This window comes from Urocitellus parryii, chromosome 9 (assembly GCF_045843805.1).
Source record: "Urocitellus parryii isolate mUroPar1 chromosome 9, mUroPar1.hap1, whole genome shotgun sequence".
Taxonomy (NCBI): domain Eukaryota; kingdom Metazoa; phylum Chordata; class Mammalia; order Rodentia; family Sciuridae; genus Urocitellus; species Urocitellus parryii.
This window is the reverse complement of record NC_135539.1, coordinates 62,154,919-62,181,270: the sequence shown is the minus strand read 5'-3', so window position 1 is coordinate 62,181,270 and position 26,352 is coordinate 62,154,919. Positions and strand designations below refer to the sequence as shown.

At 35.4% G+C, this 26,352-nt stretch overlaps 1 protein-coding gene across 2 annotated transcripts in view; it reads right to left on the bottom strand.

Annotated features, from left to right (window-relative positions):
* The window catches only part of Plxdc2 (plexin domain containing 2), a 431,497-nt gene that overhangs the window by 75,446 nt on the left and 329,699 nt on the right, over positions 1-26,352 (bottom strand). For both annotated transcript variants that reach the window (XM_077802504.1, XM_026402387.2), the window contains 2 exons: positions 19,340-19,435; positions 19,011-19,092 (listed from right to left, as the gene is read on the bottom strand). In XM_077802504.1, coding sequence (XP_077658630.1) covers positions 19,011-19,092; positions 19,340-19,435 — 178 coding nt within the window. The remainder of the gene's footprint in view (positions 1-19,010; positions 19,093-19,339; positions 19,436-26,352) is intronic.

Here is a 26,352-nt window from a genome sequence, read left to right as displayed (position 1 = left end):
TTTAGGGTTATTATTGAGATATGGTTTGTTCTTCTATCCATATTTGTTTATTGATGTTACTAAACCTGATTTGTTATCCTGTTTGACTACTTTCCCCCCTTTACTGTCCTACCTCCCATTGTTGGTTTTCAATGTTATTTTCCCTTTCCTCTTCCTGTAATGTTTTGCCAAGGATTTTTTGAAGAGATGGTTTTCTAGCTGCGAATTCTTTTAACTTTTGTTTATTGTGGAAGGTTTTAATTTCATCTTCTAACCTGAAGCTTAATTTCGCCGGATACACGATTCTTGGTTGGAGCCCATTGTCTTTCAGTGTTTGAAATATGTTATTCTAGGATCTTCTAGCTTTCAGAGTCTGTGTTGATAGATCAGCTGTTATCCTGATTGGTTTACCCCTAAATGTAATCTGCTTTCTTTCTCTTGCAGCTTTTAAAATTCTCTCCTTATTCTGTATGTTGGACATCTTCATTATAATGTGTCTAGGTGTGGATCTCTTATGATTTTGCACATTTGGCGTCCTGTAGGCTTCTAGGATTTGGGATTCTGTCTCAATCTTCAATTCTGGGAAGTTTTCTCGTATTATTTCACTGAATAGACTGTTTATTCCTTTGGAATGGAGCTCTGTGCCTTCCTGTATCCCAATGACTCTTAAATTTGGTCTTTTGATATTGTCCCATAATTCTTGGATGTTCTGCTCATGGTTTCTTAGCAGACTTGCTGAGCTGTCTATGTTCTTTTCCAGTTGAAATACTTTGTCTTCATTGTCTGATGTTCTCTCTTCTAAGTGATCTACTCTGCTGGTAGTATTCTCAATTGAGTTTTTAAGTTGGTTTATTGTTTCCTGCATTTCTAGAATTTCAATTTGTTTGTTTTTTATTACCTCTATCTCCCTGTGAAATTGATCTTTTACTTCCTGGATTTGTTTGTCAATGTGATCTTTCATTGTCTGATTTTGCTGTCTCATGTCTTCCTTGAGACTCCAGATCATCTGAAGCATATATATCCTGAACTCTTTATCTGATATTCCATCTGTTGCAGCTATTACCTCTTCTAAAGTTGAGTTGACCTGCATTGCTTGTGGTCCTTTCTTTCCTTGTCTTTTCATACTGCTCACGTTTCTTTCTGCTTGGTGCAACTGTTGTGTTTTGAAATTTACCCCCTATTTATTTATTTCTTGTATATTTGAAAAGTCTCCCTTGCAGGTGCGGGCGGCGGCTGTGCCCCTACTCCAATTGGGGTGACGTGTCTACCACGCTGGCGGCTCTCTGGGCCTGTTCCGGGAGTGGAAGGCGGCTCTGCTCTGTCCCTATTCCAATTGGGGTGTCGTGACTACAATGCTGGCAGGTCGCTGGGCCTGTTCCGGGCGTGGGCGGTGGGCTTGGCTGGCGGGATTCCACCTAATGGCAGTCCCTAACCTCCCTGCTTGCTAATTAATGGCTTCTCTGAGGCGCCACGCCTTCTGTAGCTGCGGGGCAGGCCGCGCGTATCAGTTGGCCTGGATCTCCGGGGTCCTGCTGCTGGCTGTTTTGATGTTGCAAGCTATTGGAGAGTGGTGGTGTATTCTTCAGCTTTCCCGGATGGTGGCCGCTGACTGCCTGGATGGAGTGTCCCCTGTTTTGATGTTGCACTCTGAAGGAGAGTGGCGGTGTATCCTTCAGCTTTCCCGGATGGTGGCCGCTGACTGCCTCGGTGGAGTGTCCGCTGTGGGGGATGGGACTGTACCGCTTCCTTCCCCTTCTGAGATCCCGTGCTCGGCCCAAGGGTCCGTGTGGGCTTGGCTGGTGGGATTCCACCTAATGGCCTTCCCTAACCTCCCTGCTTGCTAATTAATGGCTTCACTGAGGCGCCACGCCTTCTGTAGCCGCAGGGCAGGCCACACGAATCAGTTGGCCTGGATCTCCGGGGCCCTGCTGCAGGCTGCTGGGATCCCTGGCACTCTATCACTTTGATTTTTTTCTGCTTGCCCCTCCCCCAGCGCTGGCTAGCCAGGTTTCGTTTTGGCTGCTACTGGGAGGAGGGGTTGGAGGTCAGGTGTCTCTGGTTTCCCCCTAGTCTTTATGGAGGCTCAGCTTGATACTCCCTCTCCCTGCAGAAGAAGATCTTAGAAGATGGAAAGATATACCCTGTTCATGGATAGGCAGAACTAACATCATCAAAATGGCGATATTACCAAAAGTCCTCTATAGGTTTAATGCAATGCCAATCAAAATCCCAAAGGCATTGCTAGTAGAAATAGATAAAGCAATCATGAAATTCATATGGAAAAATAAAAGACCCAGAATAGCAAAAGCAATTCTGAGCAGGAAGTGTGAATCAGATGGTATAGCAATACCAGAGTTCAAACTATACTACAGAGCAATAGTAGCAAAAACAGCATGGTACTGGTACCAGAACAGGCGGGTGGACCAATGGTACAGAATAGAGGACACAGTAACCAATCCACAAAACTACAACTATCTTATATTTGATAAAGGGGCTAAAAGCATGCAATGGAGGAAGGATAGCATCTTCAACAAATGGTGTTGGGAAAACTGGAAATCCATATGCAACAAAATGAAACTGAATCCCCTCCTCTCACCATGCACAAAAGTGAGCTCAAAATGGATCAAATATCAAATGGACCTTGATATCAAATCAGAGACTCTGCTTATGATAGAAGAAAAAGTTGGCTCCGATCTACATATTGTGGGATCAGGCTCCAAATTCCTTAACAGGACACCCATAGCACAAGAGTTAACAGCAAGAATCAACAAATGGGACTTACTCAAACTAAAAAGTTTTTTCACAGCACGAGAAACAATAAGAGAAGTAAATCGGGAGCCTACATCATGGGAACAAATTTTTACTCCTCACACTTCAGATAGAGCCTTAATATCCAGAGTATACAAAGAACTCAAAAAATTAGACAATAAGACAATAAATAACCCATTCAACAAATGGGCCAAGGACCTGAACAGACACTTCTCAGAGGAGGACATACAATCAATCAACAAATACATGAAAAAATGCTCACCATCTCTAGCAGTCAGAGAAATGCAAATCAAAACTACTCTAAGATACCATCTCACTCCAGTAAGATTGGCAGCCATTATGAAGTCAAACAATAACAAGTGCTGGAGAGGATGTGGGGAAAAGCGTACTCTTGTACATTGCTGGTGGGACTGCAAATTGGTTCAGCCAATTTGGAAAGCAGTATGGAGATTCCTGGGAAAGCTGGGAATGGAACCACCATTTGACCCAGTTATTGCCCTTCTTGGTCTATTCCCTGAAGACCTTAAGAGAGCGTACTACAGGGATACTGCCACATCGATGTTCACAGCAGCACAATTCACAATAGCTAGACTGTGGAACCAGCCCAGATGCCCTTCAATGGATGAATGGATTAAAAAAATGTGGCAGTTATACACCATGGAGTATTACACAACACTAAAAAATGACAAAATCATGGAATTTGCAGGGAAATGGATGGCACTAGAGCAGATTATGCTTAGTGAAGCCAGCCAATCCCCAAAAAACAAATACCAAATGTCTTCTTGGATATAATGAGAGCAACTAAGAATAGAGCAGGGAGGAAGAGCAGGAAGAAAAGATTGATATTAAACAGAGACACGAGATGGGAGGGAAAGAGAGAGAAAAGGGGAATTGAATGGAAATGGAAAGAGACCCTCATTGTTATAAAAAACTACATAAAAGAGGTTGTGAGGGGAATTGGAAGGAAAAACAAGGAAAGAAAGGAATTACAGTCGATGGGATAGAAAGAGAAGATGGGGCGGGGGAGGGGGATAGTAGAGGATAGGAAAGGTAGCAGAATACAACAGTTACTAGTATGGCATTATGTAAAAAGGTGAATGTGTAACCGATGTGATTCTGCAATCTGTATTTGGGGTAAAAATGGGAGTTCATAACTCACTTGAAACTAATGTTTGAAATATGATATGTCAAGAGCTTTGTAAGGTTTTGAACAACCAATAAAAAAAAATACCATTAAAAAATAAGTGGACTAATGAATTAAACAGGAAGAAATAAAAATGGCCAACAAATATATGAAAAAAATTAATTAATTAGTTAATTAATTAATTTTAATTAGGTATATATGACAATAGAATGCATTTTTATTCATTGTACATAATTGAAGCATAATTTCTTATTTCTCTAGTTGTACATGATGTAGCATTGCACCATATGCACAGTCAGACATGTACCTAGGGTAATGATGTTCATCTCACTCTACCATCTTTCCTGAACCCATGCACCCTACCTCTCCTCCCTCCCCTCCCTCTCCATTGCCTCATATAAGTTCCTGCATTTTTCCCATGTTCTCCTGATCATGTATCAGCATCCACTTATCAGAGAGAATATTTGGCCTTTGGATTTGGGATTGACTTAGTGTGCTTAGCATAATATTCTCCAACTCCATCCATTTACCTGCAAATGTCATAATTTTATTCTCTTTTAATGCTGAGTAATATTCCATTGTGTATATATACACTATAATTCCCTTATCCATTCATCTACTGAAGGGCATCTAGGTTCTTCTGCAGTTTAGCTATTGTGAATTGAACTGCTATGAACAGTTGATGTGGCTGCATTACTATAGTATGCTGATTTTAAATCCTTTGGGTATAGATCAAGGAGTGGGATAGCTGGGTCAAATAGTGGTTCCATTCCAAGTTTTATAAGGAATCTCCTTACTGCTTTCCAGATTGGTTGTACCATTTGCAGTCCCATCAGCAATGTATAAGTGTGCCTTTTCCCCCCACATCCTCGCCAACATTTATTGTTGTCTGTATTCTTGATAACTGCTATTGTGATTGGAGTGAGATAAAATCTTGAGTAGTTTTAATTTTCATCTCTCTAATTAATAGAGATACGAACAAATTTCTAGAGGCATAATGATCAACCCAAACTGAGTCAAGAGGACATATACAATTTTAACAGATCAATTTCAAGCAAGGAAATAGAAAATATCATCAAAAGCCTACCAACCAAGAAAAGCCCAGAACCAGACGGATTCACAGCTGAGTTATATAAGACCGTCAAAGAAGAATTAATACCAGTACTCCTCAAATTATTCCAATACACCTCAAATTATTCCATGAATAGAAAAGGAAGGAACCCTCCAAACTCATTATATGAAGCTGGTATCATCCTGATACCAAAACAAGGCAGAGACACATCAAGGAAAGAAAATTTCAGACCAATAACCCTGATGAATATTGGCACAAAAATTCTCAATAAAATTCTGGAAAATCACATTCCAAAACATATTTAAAAAATAGTGCACCATGATCAAATGGAGTTCATTCCAGGGAAGCAAGTTTGGTTCAACATACAGAAATCAATAAATATAATTCATAACATCAATAGACTTAAAGATAAGAATCACATGATTATATCAATTGATGCAGAGAAAGCATTTGACAAAATACAGCATGCTTTCATGATCAAAACACTGGACAAACTAGGGCTAGTAGGAATATACCTCAACATTGTAACAGCTATCTGTGCTAAACCCAAGGCCAACATCATTCTAAATGGAGAAAAATTGGAAGCATTTCCTCTAAACCCTGGAATGAGACAGGGATCCCTTCTTTAACCACTTCTATTCAACATAGTCCTTGAAATTCTAGCCAGAGTAATTAGACGGACAAGAGAAATTAAAGGGATACAAATAGGAAAAGAAGAACTCAAACTATCATTATTTGCTGACAAATTGATTCTATACTTAGAGGATTAAAAAAAAAAAAGACTTCACCAGAAAACTTGTAGAATTAATAAATAAATTCAGCAAAGTAGCAGGATATAAAATCAATATCCATAAATCAAATGCATTTCTATACATCAGTGAGAATCCTCTGAAAGAGAAATTAGGAAAATTACCCCATTCACGATAACCTCAAAAAAAAAAATACTTTGGAGTCAACTTAACAAAAGAGATAAAAGACCTTTACAATGAAAAGTACAGAATGCTAAAGAAAGAAATTGAAGAAGACTTTAGAATATGGAAAGATCTCCCATGCTCTTAGGTGGGCAAAATTAATATTGTCAAAATGGCTGTACTACCCAAAGCACTATATAGAATCAGTGCAATTCCAATTAAAATCCCATAGTCATTCATTATAGAAATAAAAAAAGCAATCATAAAATTCATTTGGAAAAATAAGAGGTCCAGAATTGTTAGTCCTTTTCTGTAGGATCAAGTGAATACTGAAAAGCAAATTATTATTCAATGAATAATTCTAATTTTATCTTGAATTATTTTCATCTTTGTTTTCTCCTGATAATGTAGACCACTTTGGTCAGATTACCCTACAATTATACAAAAAGATGCATTTTTATAACAGTTGTACATAGATACTCTACGGAGTAAAGAAGTAATGGGATTATTTCAAGCATTGCTAAAATACTGGATTTCTTTCACTTTTCCATAAATGTCAGAATTCCTGAGACACAATTTTCTTCCAAATTCTCTGCAGGCTTTTCTAATGGGCGAAATTGTATCTCTGACTCAGGACTTGACAGAAAGTAAAATCTTTAACATTTAGAAAATATCATAAAAATCTTACATAGTATGTTCCTATCAAGAAATATAAAATGGTCATATTTTAACTTTCCTAGGAGATAGATTTTAACAAAAAGTAAAACAACAGAAACTATTCCAATGATATTATAATAATTTTCTTACATAAATATTGAAAAAGATGGCTTGAATATGAATATGCATTTTAAATATCTTTTTCTATTTTTAGATTCCCATCCAAACAATTAATTAAACCATGAATTACTGTCACTAAATGTATTAATTTATCATCATGTCAACCTTTTCAATAGAAGATTTTTAATCTAACATTCTTCTAATATTTAAAACTCATATTATTTTTAATTTAATTTATCATCATGTCAACCTTTTCAACAGAAGGTTTTTAATCTAACATTCTTCTAATATTTAAAACTCATATTATTTTTTTTAACAGATGCACCTTACTTTTTGTTTTTAAATTTTTATTTCCTTATCTTTTAAGGAGTATATGCTTCCATAATAATTTGACACTTACTGTTTTTAGGTGGAACAAATGCAATTTCATTTTAGGCAATTGCTTTTAATTATTTCAGAGGAACTCATTATTAGTGGGAGAAAATTAAGGAAATAAAATTTTTAAATTAGCATTTTAAATACTTCATATATTTTTGTGAGACTGAAATTATTGTAGTCTAGCTTGCTGAATTATAACGTTATAAAATGTCGTTACCACAGTTGGTTAACACATAAACAAAACTAGAGTCACTTGAATAATCTTGAAAAAGCTGTTATAAACATATGTGATGCTAAATATTTCTACAGATTCTCTCTATGGTCTGCCAAATGGTGCTGGGATGAAGAGCAAATACTGCATCCCTTGAATGAAAATCAGAAACAAATTGGGAGAACATCTTAATAATTCAGCTGGGACTTGGTGATTGGGAGACTTGGCTCAAGCACCTATTTTTTAAGAGTCTGGAAAAAAGAAAACTCATTTTTATTCCATATTCACATCCCTTCTTGGCCTCTGGCAATGTTCCAGTTGCCAAAAGGAAACAAAGGCCAAAATGCACAGTAGATTATAGATAGATAAATAGATAGATAGAATACACAGTTCAATACCATTTTTTTTCTCAAAAAGAATTGCAAGCATTGTAGACATAAAATCTAGTCAATCAAATGCTGTCTTTCCATAGGAAAGAGGTTTATCCTATATATTTAGCACTGATAATTTTCTGCTTCTAAAAAGTTAACTTTTGATTTTGTTTGATAGGTACCCAAATTGTTCTGATGTGCCTTAATATATATTTCTATCCTTTCTTTTAAAAATATTTGTTTTTTGTTTATTGATTTGTTATTTATAGGTAAGAACATGCGTGTGGTAAAAATTAAATATTAGGATGAAATGGAAATATCCTCTCTATGCCACTTTCTAATTCATAGCAGTTTCCTCAAAGGCAAACTGTGCTACTAGTCTTGTTTGTGTCTTTTCAAAAGAATCTTCTATATTGGAATGTCACTCAAAATGCTTTTCATGTGATGGATTAAAATGATATCATAGCTTACTGGATTGCCATAAATAACTCATGCAAAAAGAATTAGAACATTTTGTTGAAGCTAGATTTAGAATGCTTAAAAGGAGGAAAAAATAGACAATTTTACATTATATTTCAAGACAATAAACAAAAATATAATATTCTTTAAAAATTTTGAAAAGACTGGTAGTGTCTTAGGAAAAAATAAAGTCAAAATCTAATTCACTTCCTTTAGTGTTGTAGGTCAAAGTGACCTTGGCTGCATGGAATTTCCCTAAGTACCTTAATTTCTTGAGCACTCTGAATTACCACTTTGGTAGAAATAGTTTTTTAAAAAGTTCTGAAATTAAATATATTCCACTGGTTTTAACTAATAAAATTCCAAAATCTTGTAATTTATTTATTATACTTCCTTTTGTCCAGAAAGTTCTTGATTTTTAAAATAACAAGCTTTTTCATTAACATTTAATATATCTTAACAGCAAATATTTTTATCTATTGCATTTTTCTGCATTATTTCTCAATTTCACATTAAGAATGATTTTCCACATAACTTTGGCAAAACCACTACAGCCCTCCAGGATTCATCACTCAGGCATGCAAAATCAGCATTTCCACAGTGTTCCTCTCTGAACATCTCAGGTTCCCTGAAGATGTTATTAGAAAGTTTAATGCATGGGCTGCATTCTGATCTACTGAATACAAACCCCTTGTGAGCTGCAAAGGAATCTGGATAGGTAACAAGCTCCTGTGGCAATTTTCACCTAATACTGATATTTGAGATCTACTGAAAGTGGGCCACTCAAATTTAAAGAATGTAAGTGTCACATATATCTAGATGATGCAAGTATTTCACATTTCAGGATACAGAGTCAAAGAGCTTTATTGCTTTGTGAAACACTATTCTGCTACTCTTTGGTTGTGTCACTAGGGATCCATCCAGACACTCACCCTAATTCTCCTCAGCCCACACAATATGGCCCTCAGTCTAGCAGTAATCTTGGAATTGTTGACTGCTTTAGGCTGCTTCAACTCCAGCTGCCTAGGTAGTCAACTATCTCCTGATAAAGAAAGTCCAATGCCCTTAATAGAGAATACATTAAAGAGAAAGACTATGTTTATCAGCTCTTTGTTGCTGTGACAAATATGTGAGAAAAGTAACTTAGAGGAGAAATAACTTATTTTGGCTCAAGGGTTCAGAGTTTCAGTTCACCTTAAGCAGTCTCTATTGCTTTGCTCTGAAGCAAGGCAGAACATCATGGTGGAAGGGTATGAAGGAGGAAAGCTGCTCAGCTCATGACAACCAGGAAAGAGAGGGGGTGGGGGTGAGGAAGGGGCCAGGGCCAACATATAATGTTCAAGGCATTCCTCCCACGTAATGGTTTGTGTCCCCCAAAGCTCACATGTGAGACAATGCAAGATGGTTCAGAGGGGAAATGATTAGGTTCAGAGAGCTTAAACTAATCCATGAATTGTTCTCTGAAGGAATTAACTAAGTGGTAACTGGAAGCAGGTGGGGTGTGGCTAGAGGAGTTAGGGCACTGGGATGTAGCTTTGGGGTATATATTTTTATCTGATGAGAGAAGTCTCCCTCTGCTTCCTGATTACAATGTGAGCTGCTTCCCTCTGCCATACTTCTTCCACCATGATGCTCAGCACCTTGAGACCTGAGGAATGCACTTGGCTATCTATGGACTGAGACATCTGAAACTCTAAGCCTCCAAGTAAACTTTTCCTCCTCTATAGTTGTTGTAGTCCGATCCTTTAGTCAGAGCAGTGGAAAAGCTAACTAACACCCAGTGACCTACTTCTTCCAACACCTATAGTTTCCATCATCTCCCAGTAATCCATTCAGCAATCAATTGATTAATCCACTGATAAGGTCAGAGCTTTCTTCATCAACTCACTTGCCAAAAGCCCTTTACTCCTCACCCTAGCCCTGTCTTGGACATTGTTGTTCTGCAGACAAAGCCTTCAATACACAAACCTTTGGGGAACATTCCAGATCCAAATTATAACACTAATAGTCTTGACTTTGGCTAGTGGGGTCACCAGTTTCAGATTCATGGGTAATTTATCCATTGTTGCTAACTGTATATAATTAAAGCTTAATGATTTCCTGATATCTTCAATCATAAATGACAGCAATTTTCTCCTATCACATCTAGGATGACTAGGCAATAAGACAATAAAGCATTCTAGTTAAAATTTCTTTTTTTTTTATTGTTGGTCATTCAAAACATTACATAGTTCTTAATACATCATATTTCACAGTTTGATTCAAGTGGGTTATGAACTCCCAATTTTACCCCGTATACAGATTGCTGTATCACATCAGTTACCCTTCCATTGATTGACATATTGCCTTTCTCTTGTCTGATGTATTCTGCTGTCTGTCCTATTCTCTACTATCCCCCCTCCCCTCCCCTCCCCTCCCCTCCCTTCCCCTTTTCTCTCTCTACCCCTTCTACTGTAGATCATTTCTTCCATTTGTATTATCTTGTCTTACCCCTCCTTTCCTCTTATATGTCATTTTTGTATAACCCTGAGGATCGCCTTCCATTACCATGCGATTTCCCTTCTCACTCCCTTTCCCTCCCACCTCTCATCCCTGTTTAATGTAAATCTTCTTCTCAAGCTCTTCGTCCCTACCCTGTCCTTGTTTACTCCCCTTATATCAAAGGAGTCATTTGGTATTTGTTTTTTAAAGATTGACTAGCTTCACTTAGCATAATCTGCTCTAATGCCATCCATTTCCCTCCAAATTCTATGATTTTGTCATTTTTTAATGCAGAATAATACTCCATAGTATATAAATGCCACATTTTTTTTATCCATTCATCTATTGAAGGGCGTCTAGGCTGGTTCCACAGTCTTGCTATCGTGAATTGAGCTGCTATGAACATCGATGTTGCAGTGTCCCTGTAGCATGCTCTTGTTAGGGCTTTAGGGAATAGACCGAGAAGGGGAATAGCTGGGTCGAATGGTGGTTCCATTCCCAGCTTTCCGAGAAATCTCCATACTGCTTTCCAAATTGGCTGCACTAATTTGCAGTCCCACCAGCAATGAACAAGAGTGCCCTTTTCCCCGCATCCTCTCCAGCACTTATTGTTGTTTGACTTCCTAATGGCTGCCAGTCTTACTGGAGTGAGATGGTATCTTAGGGTAGTTTTGATTTGCATTTCTCTGACTGCTAGCGATGGTGAGCATTTTTTCATGTACTTGTTGATTGATTGTATGTCCTCCTCTGAGAAGTGTCTGTTCAGGTCCTTGGCCCATTTATTGATTGGGTTATTTGTTATCTTATTGTCTAATTTTTTGAGTTCTTTGTATATTCTGGTTATTAGGGCTCTATCTGAAGTGTGTGGAGTAAAGATTTGTTCCCAGGATGTAGGCTCCCTGTTTATCTCTCTTATTGTTTCTTTTGCTGAGAAAAAACTTTTTAGTTTGAGTAAGTCCCATTTGTTGATTCTATTTGTTAATTTGGGTGTCCTATTGAGGAATTTGGAGCCCGATCCCACAGCGTGTAGATCATAACCAACTTTTTCTTCTATCAGATGCCATGTCTCTGATTTAATATCAAGCTCCTTGATCCATTTTGAGTTAACTTTTGTGCGCGGCGAGAGATAGGGATTCAGATTCATTTTGGTGCAAATGGATTTCCAGTTTTCCCAGCACCATTTGTTGAAGATGCTATCCTTCCTCCATTGCATACTTTTAGCCGCTGGGTACGGGGTCGCTGAAGTGCTGAGCGTGGGGCTCTGAGCAGCGGCTTTAATCGAGATTTTACGCAGCTTGTTAGAGCACCTTTCACCTTTAAAATTTCTTTAAATATTTTTTTGGATCTGATATTTCAGCAAAGAAATACTTCCTATCAAAGGTCAGAAAATGCAATTCTTAAAGTTAAATTCTTAAAGAATCTCATAGATTCATACTTCATGTTTTAAACCAGACATTCAATTTATATGCTGAAAATACTAATATTTTTGGCTATCGAAATATTAGTTTTCAGTGATTTTGGTAATCAAATAGAGGTGATTTCAATTTGAAAGAAAGTCAGCATATGGGAACATGGATCAATAAATGCTTGTGAAACTCTTCCATTTGAAATTAGGTGCCTTTGCAAGTAGACTTTATCCTATTCCAATCCATTAAAATGAGTCTGAGGTTATAATAGATTCTGGGTCAAGGCTCCTTGATTTCCTAAATTGTATCTATTTATTATGTACAGACTTTTTATCTAATCACCCAAGCTAATAAATTTATTTATGTGAATTATGTAAATTTTTAGTCTACAAGTAGTTCAAATACAAACTCAGATTATAATGTCAAAGGGCTACAGGTTATGGCTTTGTCCAGGCTATGAAATGTTCTAGCGAACAAGTACAATTATACTGATTCTAACTGCGTGTTTATTTTAATTTTTAAATTTCACTCTTGGCCAGTATCTGGCTTGTCATTTAACAATTGTGGGTTTCTGATTCTCTCTTTTTAATCTTATGATCTTGGACTAAGTTAAGCTGTATATCAAAATTACCTTGTCATCTCCCAAAGGATGACAATAGAGTTGCCCCTTGCTGGAGAGTTAGATTCTGATATGAGTAAAAAGGCAAAATCAGAGTTGAAACATGACAAGTATTTCCTCAGTAGAGCATCCCACAGGAGCCCAACACACTGTCTGTTAATAAGCCCAGTTCTTGCTGCTATGTCAGAATGAACTGTGGGTCTTTGATTGACACTAAAGTTGTTGACTTACTTCTAGAATTATGAGATATGGAAAATATACCAACTAACTCTTCATGCACCAGTTATATCATTGCTGAAAATGTGCCCACTTTAAGGGGCACATAAACAAGACCAAGGAAAGAGGATATTCATGTGTCCCTGGTACTGTCATTTAAAATTATAAGATTGCTGGTTGGGAAAGACTGGATCAGCTACACTATTTAAGTTTGTCCTCTGTATCTCTCTCTTCCCAACTTTGTGTAAGTTAATTTTTATAAGCTGGGTGAATGTATGATGCAAGCATATTCTACCTTCAAACATTAGCTGTATCTATGTAAGAAGGGTTTCTTCGCCATAATTAATTTTAATTGATAACACATTTCATATCTTCAATAAATTATCGGCCAATATTTCTGATTTATACATTTTCAGAATTTCTGAAATACATTATGTGTGACACTTTTTTTTCCTGTTCCTCTTTTTGTTGCTGCCAAGGAAACCATTTCATTCAATAGAAGAGAATCGTCAGCACCATACACTCAAGGAAATGCAACAGAAATAAGAAGGTTGAAAAAAATATAGAGGAGTTATTAGGAAATGTCTTTCCATCATCTTCTATTTCTTCTTAAATAAATATGTTGTAAGACTCTTTGGTAAATACATGTCTTTACCCCTTAGATGGGTATCCCTATTCTGCTTACTCTTTGACAAAAGGGAAAGAGAACATAGTTACTCCCAGATTTTTACAAGTATCAATTTTATAACATTGATTGTATCCAAGAAAATATAAGATGCAATATTTTTTGAAAAGTGGGCACCAAGAGATGGTCTCACAAGATTAAGCACAGTGCAACACACAGAATGGTAAATGTTGGCATTTTATGCTGTACATCAGCTTAGTTCTTTTTATACCAATTTGGTTGACACTGAGACTAATAAATGGATATAGCCCAGAGGAGCAGTTAGAATCCTCAGGAAAGTAGAAATGTCTAGCCTCAATTTTCTGCATTATTCAGTTCAACCACATGGTTTAGACATTTATATTAGGTCAGGCATGGTGCAGGGTAATACAGGAGATGCAAAAGGAGTAAGGCTATATTTCTCCTACTTAGAGGAGCTCATGGCCCCTTGTTTCTCTTTTGCCTGTTCATCAGTCCTTCAACTCCTGGTGGCAACAATTCAAGTCACACAAGAGAGTCCCTAATGAAAAGCTATGCACACTCTCATGTCCGATGCTGTTCACTTCCATTTCCCCAGGGACAAATATTGTTGCTAGCCTCTTGTATATCTTTTCGTAGGTATTTTTTGTCTTAAAAAACATGCATGCATGTGAAAATACTTTTAAGATTATTGTATGTAAGGAAAAATGAGCATCCCACCTCATTATGCTATGCCACACAGCTACTGACTGGAACCTCTTAGGCTATTTTCAATTTACACTCTCTCCATACCTGATCTCATTCAGTTCCATGAATTAAACTCTATCTATATGATAATGATTCTCCACTCTGAAGCTTTGCCCATAATTCCTTCCTGGAATTTTTGGTTTATGTATCCCTACCTATTCAACATTTCCACTTGAGATCTGATGGGCATCTCAGACTTAACTTGTCCTCAAACAAACTATTTATTTCTCCACCCTCTAGTCTTTGTTTCCTATGCCATCTTATTTATCTCAAAAAAATAGGTACTACTACCTATAACACGTTGCTGAAATATAAATATAAATATTAAATATAAATAAAGGTAAGAAGATTCTTACATTTTCTTCTTCCTTTGCTTCTAACCCATTAGCAAGTAACTTGTTTCCTTCCAAAATACAACATGCATTCATCCTTTTCTCACAATCCCCATAATTATCATCTGTTTTCAAAGACATCCCTCCTATAGACTATTACACATGCTCTTCCTTTTCATTCTGACCTGCCTCCTGCAAACAAACAAATATACTCTCCTTGGAGCAGCCAGAGTTATAGTTTTAAAATGTAAACAAGTCTCATCACTTCTCTTGCTTAAGATCTAAAATCTAAAGGCTTTCCATTAACCTGGGAATGAAACCATTCCTGGCTTAGAAGCCATGCATGTCCTGGGTGCTTGTCCATCTTTCTGACTTCATGGGATACCACCCTCTCCTCATGCCAGCTCACATTATTCTCAACTCATGGAGCTTCTTCCTCCTCAGATCAAGCTTGTGCCCACCCAGGGCAGCTGTACTTGCCTTTCCATTTGAAATGCAAGAGGCTGTCTCCCCATCTTTCGAATCTCAGTTTCATCATTACCTCTTCCCAGAAGTCTTTCAGGGCCAACCACTCCACAGCAAATCCCAGCTCCCTCAAATTCAGCGTGTCACTGACTACCATCTGGAGAGTTTGTGCTTAATTATCAATTCATATATTTTCTGCTTACTAAGCTAAACTCCAAGCTCCATGAGAACCGTGGCTTTGACTAATACTTGGTTATTATTCTAAATACCTCAGTGTTTTGATTTGTGCCCATTATGTGGAAAGTATTTGATACATGAGTATTTTAAGAGTCAAATGTATTTTCAGTTGAAAAATTCAGATGATGATGGCTGATCCAATCAATAACTCTAAGAGGGCAAGGTCAATTAAAAATGACACCAACAAGTAAAACTCTTATTGTTCTAATCAACTTTGCTATATTGCTGACAACATTGTCCTATTTATTTCCTTTATCCCTGCTCTCATTGTTGCTACTTCTACTAGTTACATATTTGTTTGCTTAAAATCTATCCTGTCTCACTAAAAAGATAAGTTCTATCAGGTAGTGATTTTGGTCTCTCTTCACCACTGAATGCACAATCTTAAATAGTAACTTGAACAGAGGCATTTAAAATTTGTTGTTGATTATGTGAATATATATAAGGAAGAATTGAAAGTAATTGATTCAAGTCCTCTTAATTTACTGTGTGGAAATAAGCAAACCCTTACCAAGTTTTTAAAATAAGTACTTTTCAGGCATGGATCTCCTTATATGTTCCTATAACTCCAACCATCTTGGACCTTAGAAAAGCCATTACAAACATTTTGCTTTAATTTTTCTCCCTTAAAAAAATGGGAATTAAAAGAAACCAACCAACCAATTAAAATCATCTTATCTTTTTAGAGGAAGCCCAACTTGAGAGTTCAGTAATTACCAGCAACTGAATTATCATTCAGGGACAAATAAGCACAGAAGAAAATAAGAACGGTGGAAGAAAAATTTTAAAAAAACAACAGAGGGGTAATTTTTGTGCTGCTTAGAATAAGACTTCTCTTGTTTTAATTTTTTTTCCTATAAAAGCTCTAAAAGGTCTAGGGAAATGCTGGGCGGCAAAGCGAAGTTTTGAAGCTCACGTGTCTAAGAAGAAATTAATAAAATGCAGTGGGGAAATTAAGTTGAACAAAAGTGCAATGAGCCATAGTTAAGCCAATTAATTAAACATATTTTGTTATGTGTATAACTGGGTTGTTGAAGAATTAAAAATAAATCCAAGAAATCATTGGTGTTTGGTATTCAACAAAATACCAAACAGTAACATACAGAAAACTTGTACTTTTTAAAGTAATGTTCTGTGATGAATTCCTCCTGTATTCCTATGACTTGCTACCTTTCTTTCCTCCATTAATTGTAAAGGAATTATGCTTTCAATATTACGCAGGCATCTTAGGCATACTGTGATTCTCTTCTACATTCTTCTAATGCCAGTTTCAAAACCATGTAACTTTCTTTCAGTGTCAACTACGAAAAGATTTGTTTTTCCAGTAGCATGTCTACCATGTTCCAGAAAGCAGTGAAGATTAGCTTGCCTAATGCACCATCGACCTGGCAGGTGTGAGGCAAATCAAGTGAGCTCAGGAGATCAAAAGCTGAGAGTAACACAGAACAAAGTTCAATTCCAAATGTTTCACTGAAGAGGTCTGACACCCTGCACAGACAACAGCACCAATCAACCCCAATTTCCTCTGCTGCAAAAAGGCTTTAAGGGTAATATTTGAAAATTCCTTGGCATAATATCTGGTTGAGAAATATCTTAATAAAATGAAAATGTTAATAGTGGAAGTAGATTCCAACCTGTGGATATATTTTGATTGCCAAAGTTGCTTGTTTGAAAATTTACATGTGTATTTCCATCAAACAATACATAGTTTAAAAAAAATGTTAGTAGTATGTATGATTCTAGATAAGTCTCCAAATCCTACATTCATCATAACATTATTTCAGTCAAGGATAATCTTCTTCTGGCCAGGATGGTCAACGGATGTGAGTTTTCCTTGGGCTTTTCTGGCGTTAGCATCAGAAGTCCCTCATCCTGAGAAACCCTTTGGCCTCAGAAAAACCTAATCATGGTATATTTATTTGGAACCTAATCATGATTTGTTCCCTCATCTTTCTGCAGTACCAGGCACATTCTTGGGCTTTGGAGATCTATAGTCTTTTCCTTTAACAGACCTAGACTTGGCAAAGGAGGTAAATGAATAAGCATCTGCAGGTCCTGTGCTAAATGCTAAGGATGGAGGTTTGCCTAGGATGATGACCACTAAACTGGATCTTGAAGTAGGTATGAATAAGGCCAATTAGGTTTTTCCATTTAATCATTTTGGACATTTTTTCATTTCTGAGTTCAGTATTACTGAAGTATACATGTTAAAATCCCAGCTCTTTAGATTCCCTTTGGTTGTAGCTACCCAGCTTTTGAATAACTTTTAATGTGCATGTAATCTTTATGAAATCATCACAAAATGTAATTATAAATGCCCATCAACCTTAGATTTTATAGCAGTTCCTCCCACTCTGGATATATAACTAAGTTAAAATCTGTTTTGAAAAATGCTAACTGCCTGCTTGTTTTTCCATTATTTGAAATTCATTTCCCAAGGGAAATCCTGGAACAACATGTTAAATTGAAAACAAAACTGAAGTTATCATAAGTAATTTTGTTCTAGTCACAATACTGCAGCAATTGCCCCAAAGTTAGCAAGTTAAAAATGTTTCCTAAAGAGTACTTGTTATCAAAGAATTGACACTCTCTTTCCCCCCCTTCAATAACTTTAGAAACCCTTCTGATCATACCCTTAGCATGGGACAAATGTTGCAGCTAGAGAATAATAAAACACAGACTGCTGGTGTTCTATGGCAGCAACGTCCACTGCCTAAAACCATAAGTGGTTGATTTTTCATAGACTCTGGAGGTCAGAAGGGAACTTATTCCCAGACAGATTGGAACCCCATGGGGGGCAGAAACCATGTTGATATTATTTACTGCTGTGTTCCAAGCAACTGGGATATAATTGATGCACAAAATGGTTGAGCAAATAACAGAATACATTAATAAGCCTTCAGCTGGTCTTTCCATTAGAAAGCAGATATCTTTACATCTACTTAAGAGTCTTCCCCAGATCCACCAAGGTGACAATCTCCTTTCCAGAAACTAAGCATGTATTCGGGTAGCTGCCTTCTCCTCTACATCAGCTCAGTTTGCATTAATGTATGCAAGTGTTTGGTGGAACTAGGTCCATTCATCACACCAAGGAGTAGCAATCTGCTCTTCTGCATCATATATCTCCCACATCATCCAATGTAGGAAAAACTCTAGGGACCAGACAGTCCTTTTTTACTACCCATAAAAAACAGTAAACCTTTTTGACAACCAGCAAGTTATACAGCTTAAATTTCAAAATCAGCCACAATGTGAGGTCAAAGCCACATGTTGTATTTATGTAAAGGTCAGATAGTGTCAGCCTCAAATTACATCTCTAATCTTCAGTAATAAAGTTTGAGATATTGAATAGGAATTCCTAAACACCTGCAAGTGGTGATTATAGTAATTTATCTTTGCTCTGGGAAAGGTATCTCAGATCATGCTTTCTTTAGTATATGGACACAAATCATCAGTTTGTAGATTCAGCAACTACGGTCATCATGCAGGTGAAATACTATAGAAAATTATAAATGTATGCCAGAAAAAAATATTATAATTAAAATAACTATAACTATGAATGTTATTAGTCATTTTGAGCTCTCAGACATTGGGATATTCTAAAATCCTCTCTTCTGAGCTCTTCTTCTTCTTCTTCTTTTAGCATTTTGGTCATGGCATATATATTTTTTCACACATATACACTTGTTAGTGTATGTATAATCTACATACTTGACATACATTTAAAATTCAATGGGAGAGAATAGGCAACAAGTCTTTCTAAATTTTTAGAATTCATTGTATTTTATTTTACCTTTGAAGTTTACTACACCAACTGCAGTTGAAGCCGATCTGAGAGGATACACAGGGGCCACAGCCATTAAACTGCAGACATGCTAGGAAATAGGAGAAGAGACTCATCAGGACTAACTGTGGGGGGCAAGAGGAGCAGGGAAGGGGTGGGGAGTTTGCTTGAACTAAATAAAAATCATCATCTATCCCTATACACACTCAGGATCAAAATAAGCACGCATACCAAAGACAATTATATAATTAATATAATAACTATAATTACTGAATAGACTGGATCATCAGGCTTGCAAACTCATTTTCTCAACTAACTGTGTTCACACATTAACTTACTTGGTAATGGGGTCATCTCCACAGCGGAAATATTGGTAATTTTTGACATTTGTAGCTCTACTCGGTGGTATTCATAAATTGTTCTTCTTCGAACATCTATAAGAAAAAAAATGGAAAGAAAATCAACCTTTAAAATTGCCCCACTTAAAAAAAGCAACATTTTAATATTGGATGTAGAATTAGACACTTTTGATGAAGATTCAAAATAAAGCTTCATCCTACAAAGTAATCAATTATTAAAAAAACAAAAGATACTTAAAACCTTGTGTCCAGTTACCCATAAGTATTGTTATCAATGAAGTTGAAAAGGCTGATTAGGGTTTGGACCTCTCATTTAGCTAGCAGGCCTCCAACTCATTATCACTCAGGATATTACAGATATCTTCTTGATAGACTTATATGTGTTAAAAATATTTGACACAGGAAGGCAAGATGATAAGATGACACCACATCTCTCAAACTAGAGCTGAAGTGAACTTTTTAGGGATGGGTAACAGTTAAAATTTTTCACAGTTTAAAGTGAATATCAGAATACCAATGTGACTGCTTTAACAGTCTCAAATAAAATCCTTTGATAAAAGTAAAATCAGAGTTTAAACCAATTTTATGTAGCATGCTGGCTATAGTTAATAGCACTCTATTTTGTGTGAAATTTGATAACATAATACATTTTAAGTGTCCTCACCCACCATATACAAGTTGTGACAATGTGAAGACACAGATGTATTGATTAGAATAATTGTAATAATCAATTTATAATGTGTACCTATAACAAATCATTATCTTGTATGTCTTAAAATACAGAATCTTTACTTGGCAGATATGCCTAGATAACGTTTGAGGAAAAAAGAAAAATAATTTTAAAAATTGGTATATTAAAATTGTATATTAACATAGCATACATAATTAATATATAGCTTATGTAAGGAATTATATTTCATGAAGTTTATTTATCAACAAATCCATCAAAGTCCCTGAGGAAGAAGTCAAATGGAAACCTTGGCAATAACCTTAATAATTAAATATAAGCAAACATATTTTACAGTGAATAAGAACGAACACTTCAATGTGAGACATAATTTTTGTCTAACTCCAATGTGGCAATCAAAATTTGTGCTGGTTATATACTGCATATAATTATCTAACTTTCTATAGATCTAAATACACAAAAATGACAATCAGGGGGCTGGGGTTGTGGCTCAGCGACAGAGCGCTTGCCTAGCACGTGTGAGGCACTGGGTTCAATCCTCAGCAACATATAAAAATAAAATAAAATAAAGATATTGTGTTCAACTACTACTAAAAAATAAATATTTTTTAAAAATCACACTAAAGCTCTAGAGTCAAGCTTCTAGATATTTGTCGCCATTCTCATCTCAGAGGAAATTAAATTTTCATTGAAGTCATTAGGGCCCAATGATGATCTTCTCTAAGATACAGAGCAGAATGGCCCATAAGAGAGTGAGCTGCCTTTTAGTAAATGTATCCAGGAAAAGAAATATACTGATACATCCAAGAGGTTGCAGAAGGAGGCCAAACGTTTACTTATAGCTATCATGTATCTCTAATTTCTCTACTGATATCCTTTCATCCATTTCTCATAATTTACCATGAAATTCTACTCCTAGAAGAGAAAGAAGGATGATAAAGAAAATAGATATTTCAAGGCTGGAACTTGTACTAGAGCCACTCACTGAAAATATGTTTAGGTTATCAGACTAGAAAACAGGTTAAAAATTCTAATCCAATTATTTTTTAAAATATAACTTAAAGTATCATATACATTTTTCAAAGGATACACTATATCAAAAATCAGAGAAAACACTGGTTTCACTACATAAGGTTCCTTGAGGCATATGAATCTTGATATCTTTAAAAAAAAACGTTTAAGGCAAATAAAATGATTGCTTATTTCCTGCTTTTGTCTAAATAGGATAAGTTCCTAATATATTGCTTTCCCAAGTATTTTGCTAAGCAATTGAGTTCTCAGAAGTAGATAAATAATATGGTTTTTCCATCAAATACTAGGATGGGTGTTCTTCAGTTTTCCTTCTAAAAAGTCTTGCAGAGTCTATGGTATTAATTGATGCTTAAGATAACGGTATTCCATTTATTTTGTATTATACTTTAAAAACATCAACTACTTTGATAAGAAAAGAAAAACAGTCATTAACCAATATATGCAATTTGATATATAAAATCTTTAAAACATGGGATTTCACTGAAAGAAACAATAGAAAGTAATACTAGGAACTTAGAATCCTCCCAGTCAGGAGGGCGTTATAGCTACCTGATCCACTACTAATGGCCATACCTGCATGAAACACTGCATATAGTAAACAAGTGGGAAAAAATGCAATGTGAAAATTTCAAAAGTAAATAGTGCATTTTGAAAGGACTACCCTTATTTACATGATATAAGACATCCACATGTATCATTTCTTCTTTTCTGCAGAAACTGAGGGAAGAGTTGAATGTTTCCCTATTGCAATAAAGTACTTATGTTCTATATTTAAAAAAAAAAACTCAACTACTGACTGTGACTAGAAAACTACTAGGAGTTAATTATTGATCAGGAATATGAAGTAAGGGAAAGAGGGATCTTTTTATGCTAGTTCTATTACCTGTTTGGATATTCCAACAATTAGGAGGAGATTAATTTAACAAAACCAAAATTAATGAGAATGATTTTTGTTTGATGACCTGCCAATCAATGACAGTTTCCAAATGGTCATTTCTGCAGAATTTCAGAGACACCTCTGTCAAAAACACGTCATTAGGAATCACTGGTTGGCCCTGCCAATGTGAGGAGCTTTCATTGGATTCCAGAAATGGATTTAGCTCAAGTGTGTTCTTCGAAAAATAGGCCAAAAAAAGTAACACCAAACTTTTAGTCTTAGTGGTGGAAATACAACTTCAACTAGTGCCTTACAAAACCAAGATTAAGTGCATTACTCATCCATCAGAGATGCTTAAAGTAAAAAAATTAAATTCAATCTGACTGGATTCATACATACAGAAAACAGAAGTCAGTGACTGATCTCTTAAGGTGATATGATTTGAAGTGCAAATACTAAATTGAATGTTTGAGAAAGTCAGATCACTTATCAGCAGGAGAGACACAGATTTACCATATGAAAACACCAACAATCCTCTCCAATTTATATCTATCTTGACTGAAATGAACACAGAGTAATGAATATCCTGTGGCATAATAAGCCATGATGTAGTTTATTTGCCTTTCTAAAATGCTAACATTTACACAAAGAAGATCTGAGTAATTTCCTAAATTGCCTATACTTACATTTACATAAACATTATAAAAATATTGTCTGAATTATCTCATAAATAATTTGCTAATATTCCTTAATGCTTAATGGTTGGCTCTATATGATTATATCTTATTTCTTTTTCAGTTCAAATTGAGTCCAACTCACAGCACCATTTATTGAGTACTCTTTAATATAAGTAGCATGTATTGCTTAGCTACAAGGTTCATTCTCAGCATGAAGCTCAGGAAAAAAGAGATTCTTGAGATTAAAAGGACACTCATAGCAGTTACAATCTCTCACACAAAAACACAATGCAATAACAGAATTAGCTAGTTGGAATTGTTAAATAAAATACATACAAATAAAAAATGCATTAGCCTCAACCTTTATTCTCAATTCCCTTGGTAGTTCTAATTCTATTAAATAATAATGTAATTAAGCATTAGATAAAACTACATAAAACTTAAGTTACCATGAAGTGCTAATCAAAACATCTTTGGCTTTACTCTCATTCCCTCATTGCTTACAAAGTTTCAGGACATTACTGAAACATTAGTGTCCGGATGTCATAAGTCTCTTGAGCATGCCTGAAGGAAATTAGAGACATTATATATATGTATATATTTATTTATTTATTTATATTTGGGAACCCAGAAGCCTTAACCACTCAACCACATCCCCATCCATTTTTTATATTTTATTTAGAGACAGAGTCTCAATGAGTTGCTTGGGGCCTTGCTAAATTACTGAGACTGGCTTTGAGCTTGTAATCCTCCTGCCTCAGCCTCCTGATTATAGGCATGTGCCACCACACCCACATTCCCAGCCCCAGAGACATGATCTTGTATGATCCTTACATTTCCTTCCACATATGTATAAATAATGGCTTGAACCAGTTGCAATTCCTGACTTCCTTCAAAAATCACTTTGCCCAAAAAAGAAAGCCAAAACCAGGGCACATTGTCACAGTGGGACACTGTGGCACATGGACTGCAGACCTGTCACTAACATCATTGTTCTATTTTCCCAAGCTGCCTGGCTGAAGAGGTACCTCCTAGGTACCTCCTTGTTCCTGAAACTTATGAAATACTGTTAATACGTTTTCAGTGTCATTAAATCTCATGTCATTAAAACTCATGTTATTAAATATAATTTTCTTTCAAAAATAAAAAGATTGTCACTTCATTGAATGAAATTTGATAAAAATATAAGATTTCTTCATCTTAAAATAAAATTTCTCTCTCTCTCTCTCTCTCTCTCTCTCTCTCACACACACACACACACACACACACACACATTCACACACATAACATTCAGTGCTAAATCACCTAGATTTTTTGGCCCTCATGTGAAAAAGGAAAAAAACAACCTATATTTTTAACAATCAAAACATCCTGCAGCAAAATTCAACTGGAAAAGTCAATGTGTAGGCATATTTATAAATGTGTATAATGAATATTAATTAAAAATAGAAATACTCTGTGTGGTAGGAAACTGTAAGTTAAAACAGAAATATTCCTTATGTAATAGGGGAAATGTAATAAATAATTAAGGTGAGGAAAAGCATAAATTCAAAAGCAAATATGAAAGAGGAAAGTTAGAAAATCTAACATATGAAGTTGTGATTTAAAATAAAAAGGCAGATGAGGCTGTGTAGAAAAATTTAACTTAGACTGCTTTTGAGTATTGCCTGGGATAATTTCCTGTATCTTTCAGAGTAAAGCAACTGCAGAGTGGAGTTCTGTAAGGAACTTTTTATTCACTGTTTTGAATAAAATAGAAGAACATTAAATTGGACTTTTCTTTTTATACTAATTAATCCTGTCTTTATAAATAACCAATAAATACACATTTATTAAATGAATGTTTCAAAGCCTTGAAATTTTAATAATGTATAAAAATCCTTTCTGTGAATTTAATATTTTATATTAGAAATAACATAATTCAAATTTAATAAATCAATTGAATGACATGACTTTAAATTGATAATTTTTTCCTCTCAGAATGTAGTATGAATGAAATATGAATGAATGAATGAATGAATGCATGAATAAATGAATAAATAAATTTTATTAAAGGAAACTGCTTAAATACAAGCTCTGGAAAGAAATCTTTTTGATTCATAGAAACTTAGCAAAAGTCTCAAATGTTTTAAAATTGATTAATCAGTGATTTCTAATATCCCCCAAATTTTGAAACTTTTACTTCTCCATCATAATCAAGTCAGGGTGAAAATACAGAATGTGTTAGAAATGTATGAATTAAAATAATAAGATATCATTTTGCAAAATGTTATTCATCAGAGGCTATTTCTTTCCCCCAAATATCATGGTTTCCATTTATTTTTCCCTTTTTGGAGTTTTCATGATCTCGTAAATACTTGAGAAGCATCTAACCTAATGAAATTGTGCCGTAAAGGGAAGCAATTTTATCTTCTGCAGAATGAATAATTTTGAAGGGCTTTCTATTTGAAGAAGAGCAAAGGTAAGATGAGACAACGTACTGAAGATTTATAGATTGATCTGGCCTCAAATGAATGAAAAGCCTGATAACTTTGAAAAAAGCAAATGAGGCTCAGTACATCTGAAAGGGCTTGAAATAGATTCTATAAAATATTATGAAAGAAAAAAAAACTTTTAAGTTTCTCCATGATTGTCTGTTTTCCATAGTTTTGATCACATGTTAAAAATTATACTTGCTGAATAATTATAATGGATGTGTCCTATCACCAAATGAAAACAAAGAATTATTTTCCACAGAGAAAATCAGGCATAATGGTTATAGTTTAAAAATTTGCCACTTAATCATTTCTAATATTGTAAGGCTTTATAAAAAGTAAAGAATAAAGAAGGAATGTTATGGGTAGCTATCACACTTGAAATTCAACAAGTAATTATTTTATTTAAATATGTTTATGGTCTATTGATGGATGACACATGTGGCTATTTAATGTAAATGTAATTAATTAAACTCAATTTAATAAAAATAAAAATTCAAATTCTCAGGCTTGCTAGCCACAGTGCAAGTGCACAGTACCCATCTAGATCCTACTGGAAGGGTGAGATTCAAAACACTATCAGAAGCACAGGAAAATCTTTGGAAGAGCACATTGATCTATGCTATTATTTCTTTAAGAATTCAAGCTTAAAATATTTTGTATATTAATAACCAAAACTCTTTTTTCTTGTTTAGTATTGCTATTTTATTGACACCCTAAATAATTTTGGTCAACTTATTTGAAAAATCATCACATGGTCCTTAAGCTCTATAAAATAAATCCACATGTGCCAAATTGCATACAAACATTCCTGAGAGTTCAATGATCCTATAAGAAATTGTCAAATATATTTTCTCTGCAAGTTAACTGTCAGTTCTATTTCTGAAGATGTTCATGGAGAGTGTGAAATAATAACCTAGAAAGCAAAGGCATGGTGTAGCAGGAACAGTGTCAATAAATTTAAAGAAGCAGATGCTAATGAGAAAGGACTTGCTGTTAAGAAAATACGAAGTGTTGGTGAGCAGAATAAAGTGGAGTATTCTCAGGGATTCAGAAACAGTTACTGCTATGACTTGTAGTAGAGCCATTTCAAGTTAGGTCACTTACTATCCCTCTTGGTTTCTATTGTTAGAATTCTGCAAGTGTGTGTTACAACCACTTTCTCACTACTAAAATAACACAGCCTTACATTTTTCAAATGGAAGAACCACGTTGCATAGATTTTAAGGGTTTCTTGCTGGAAA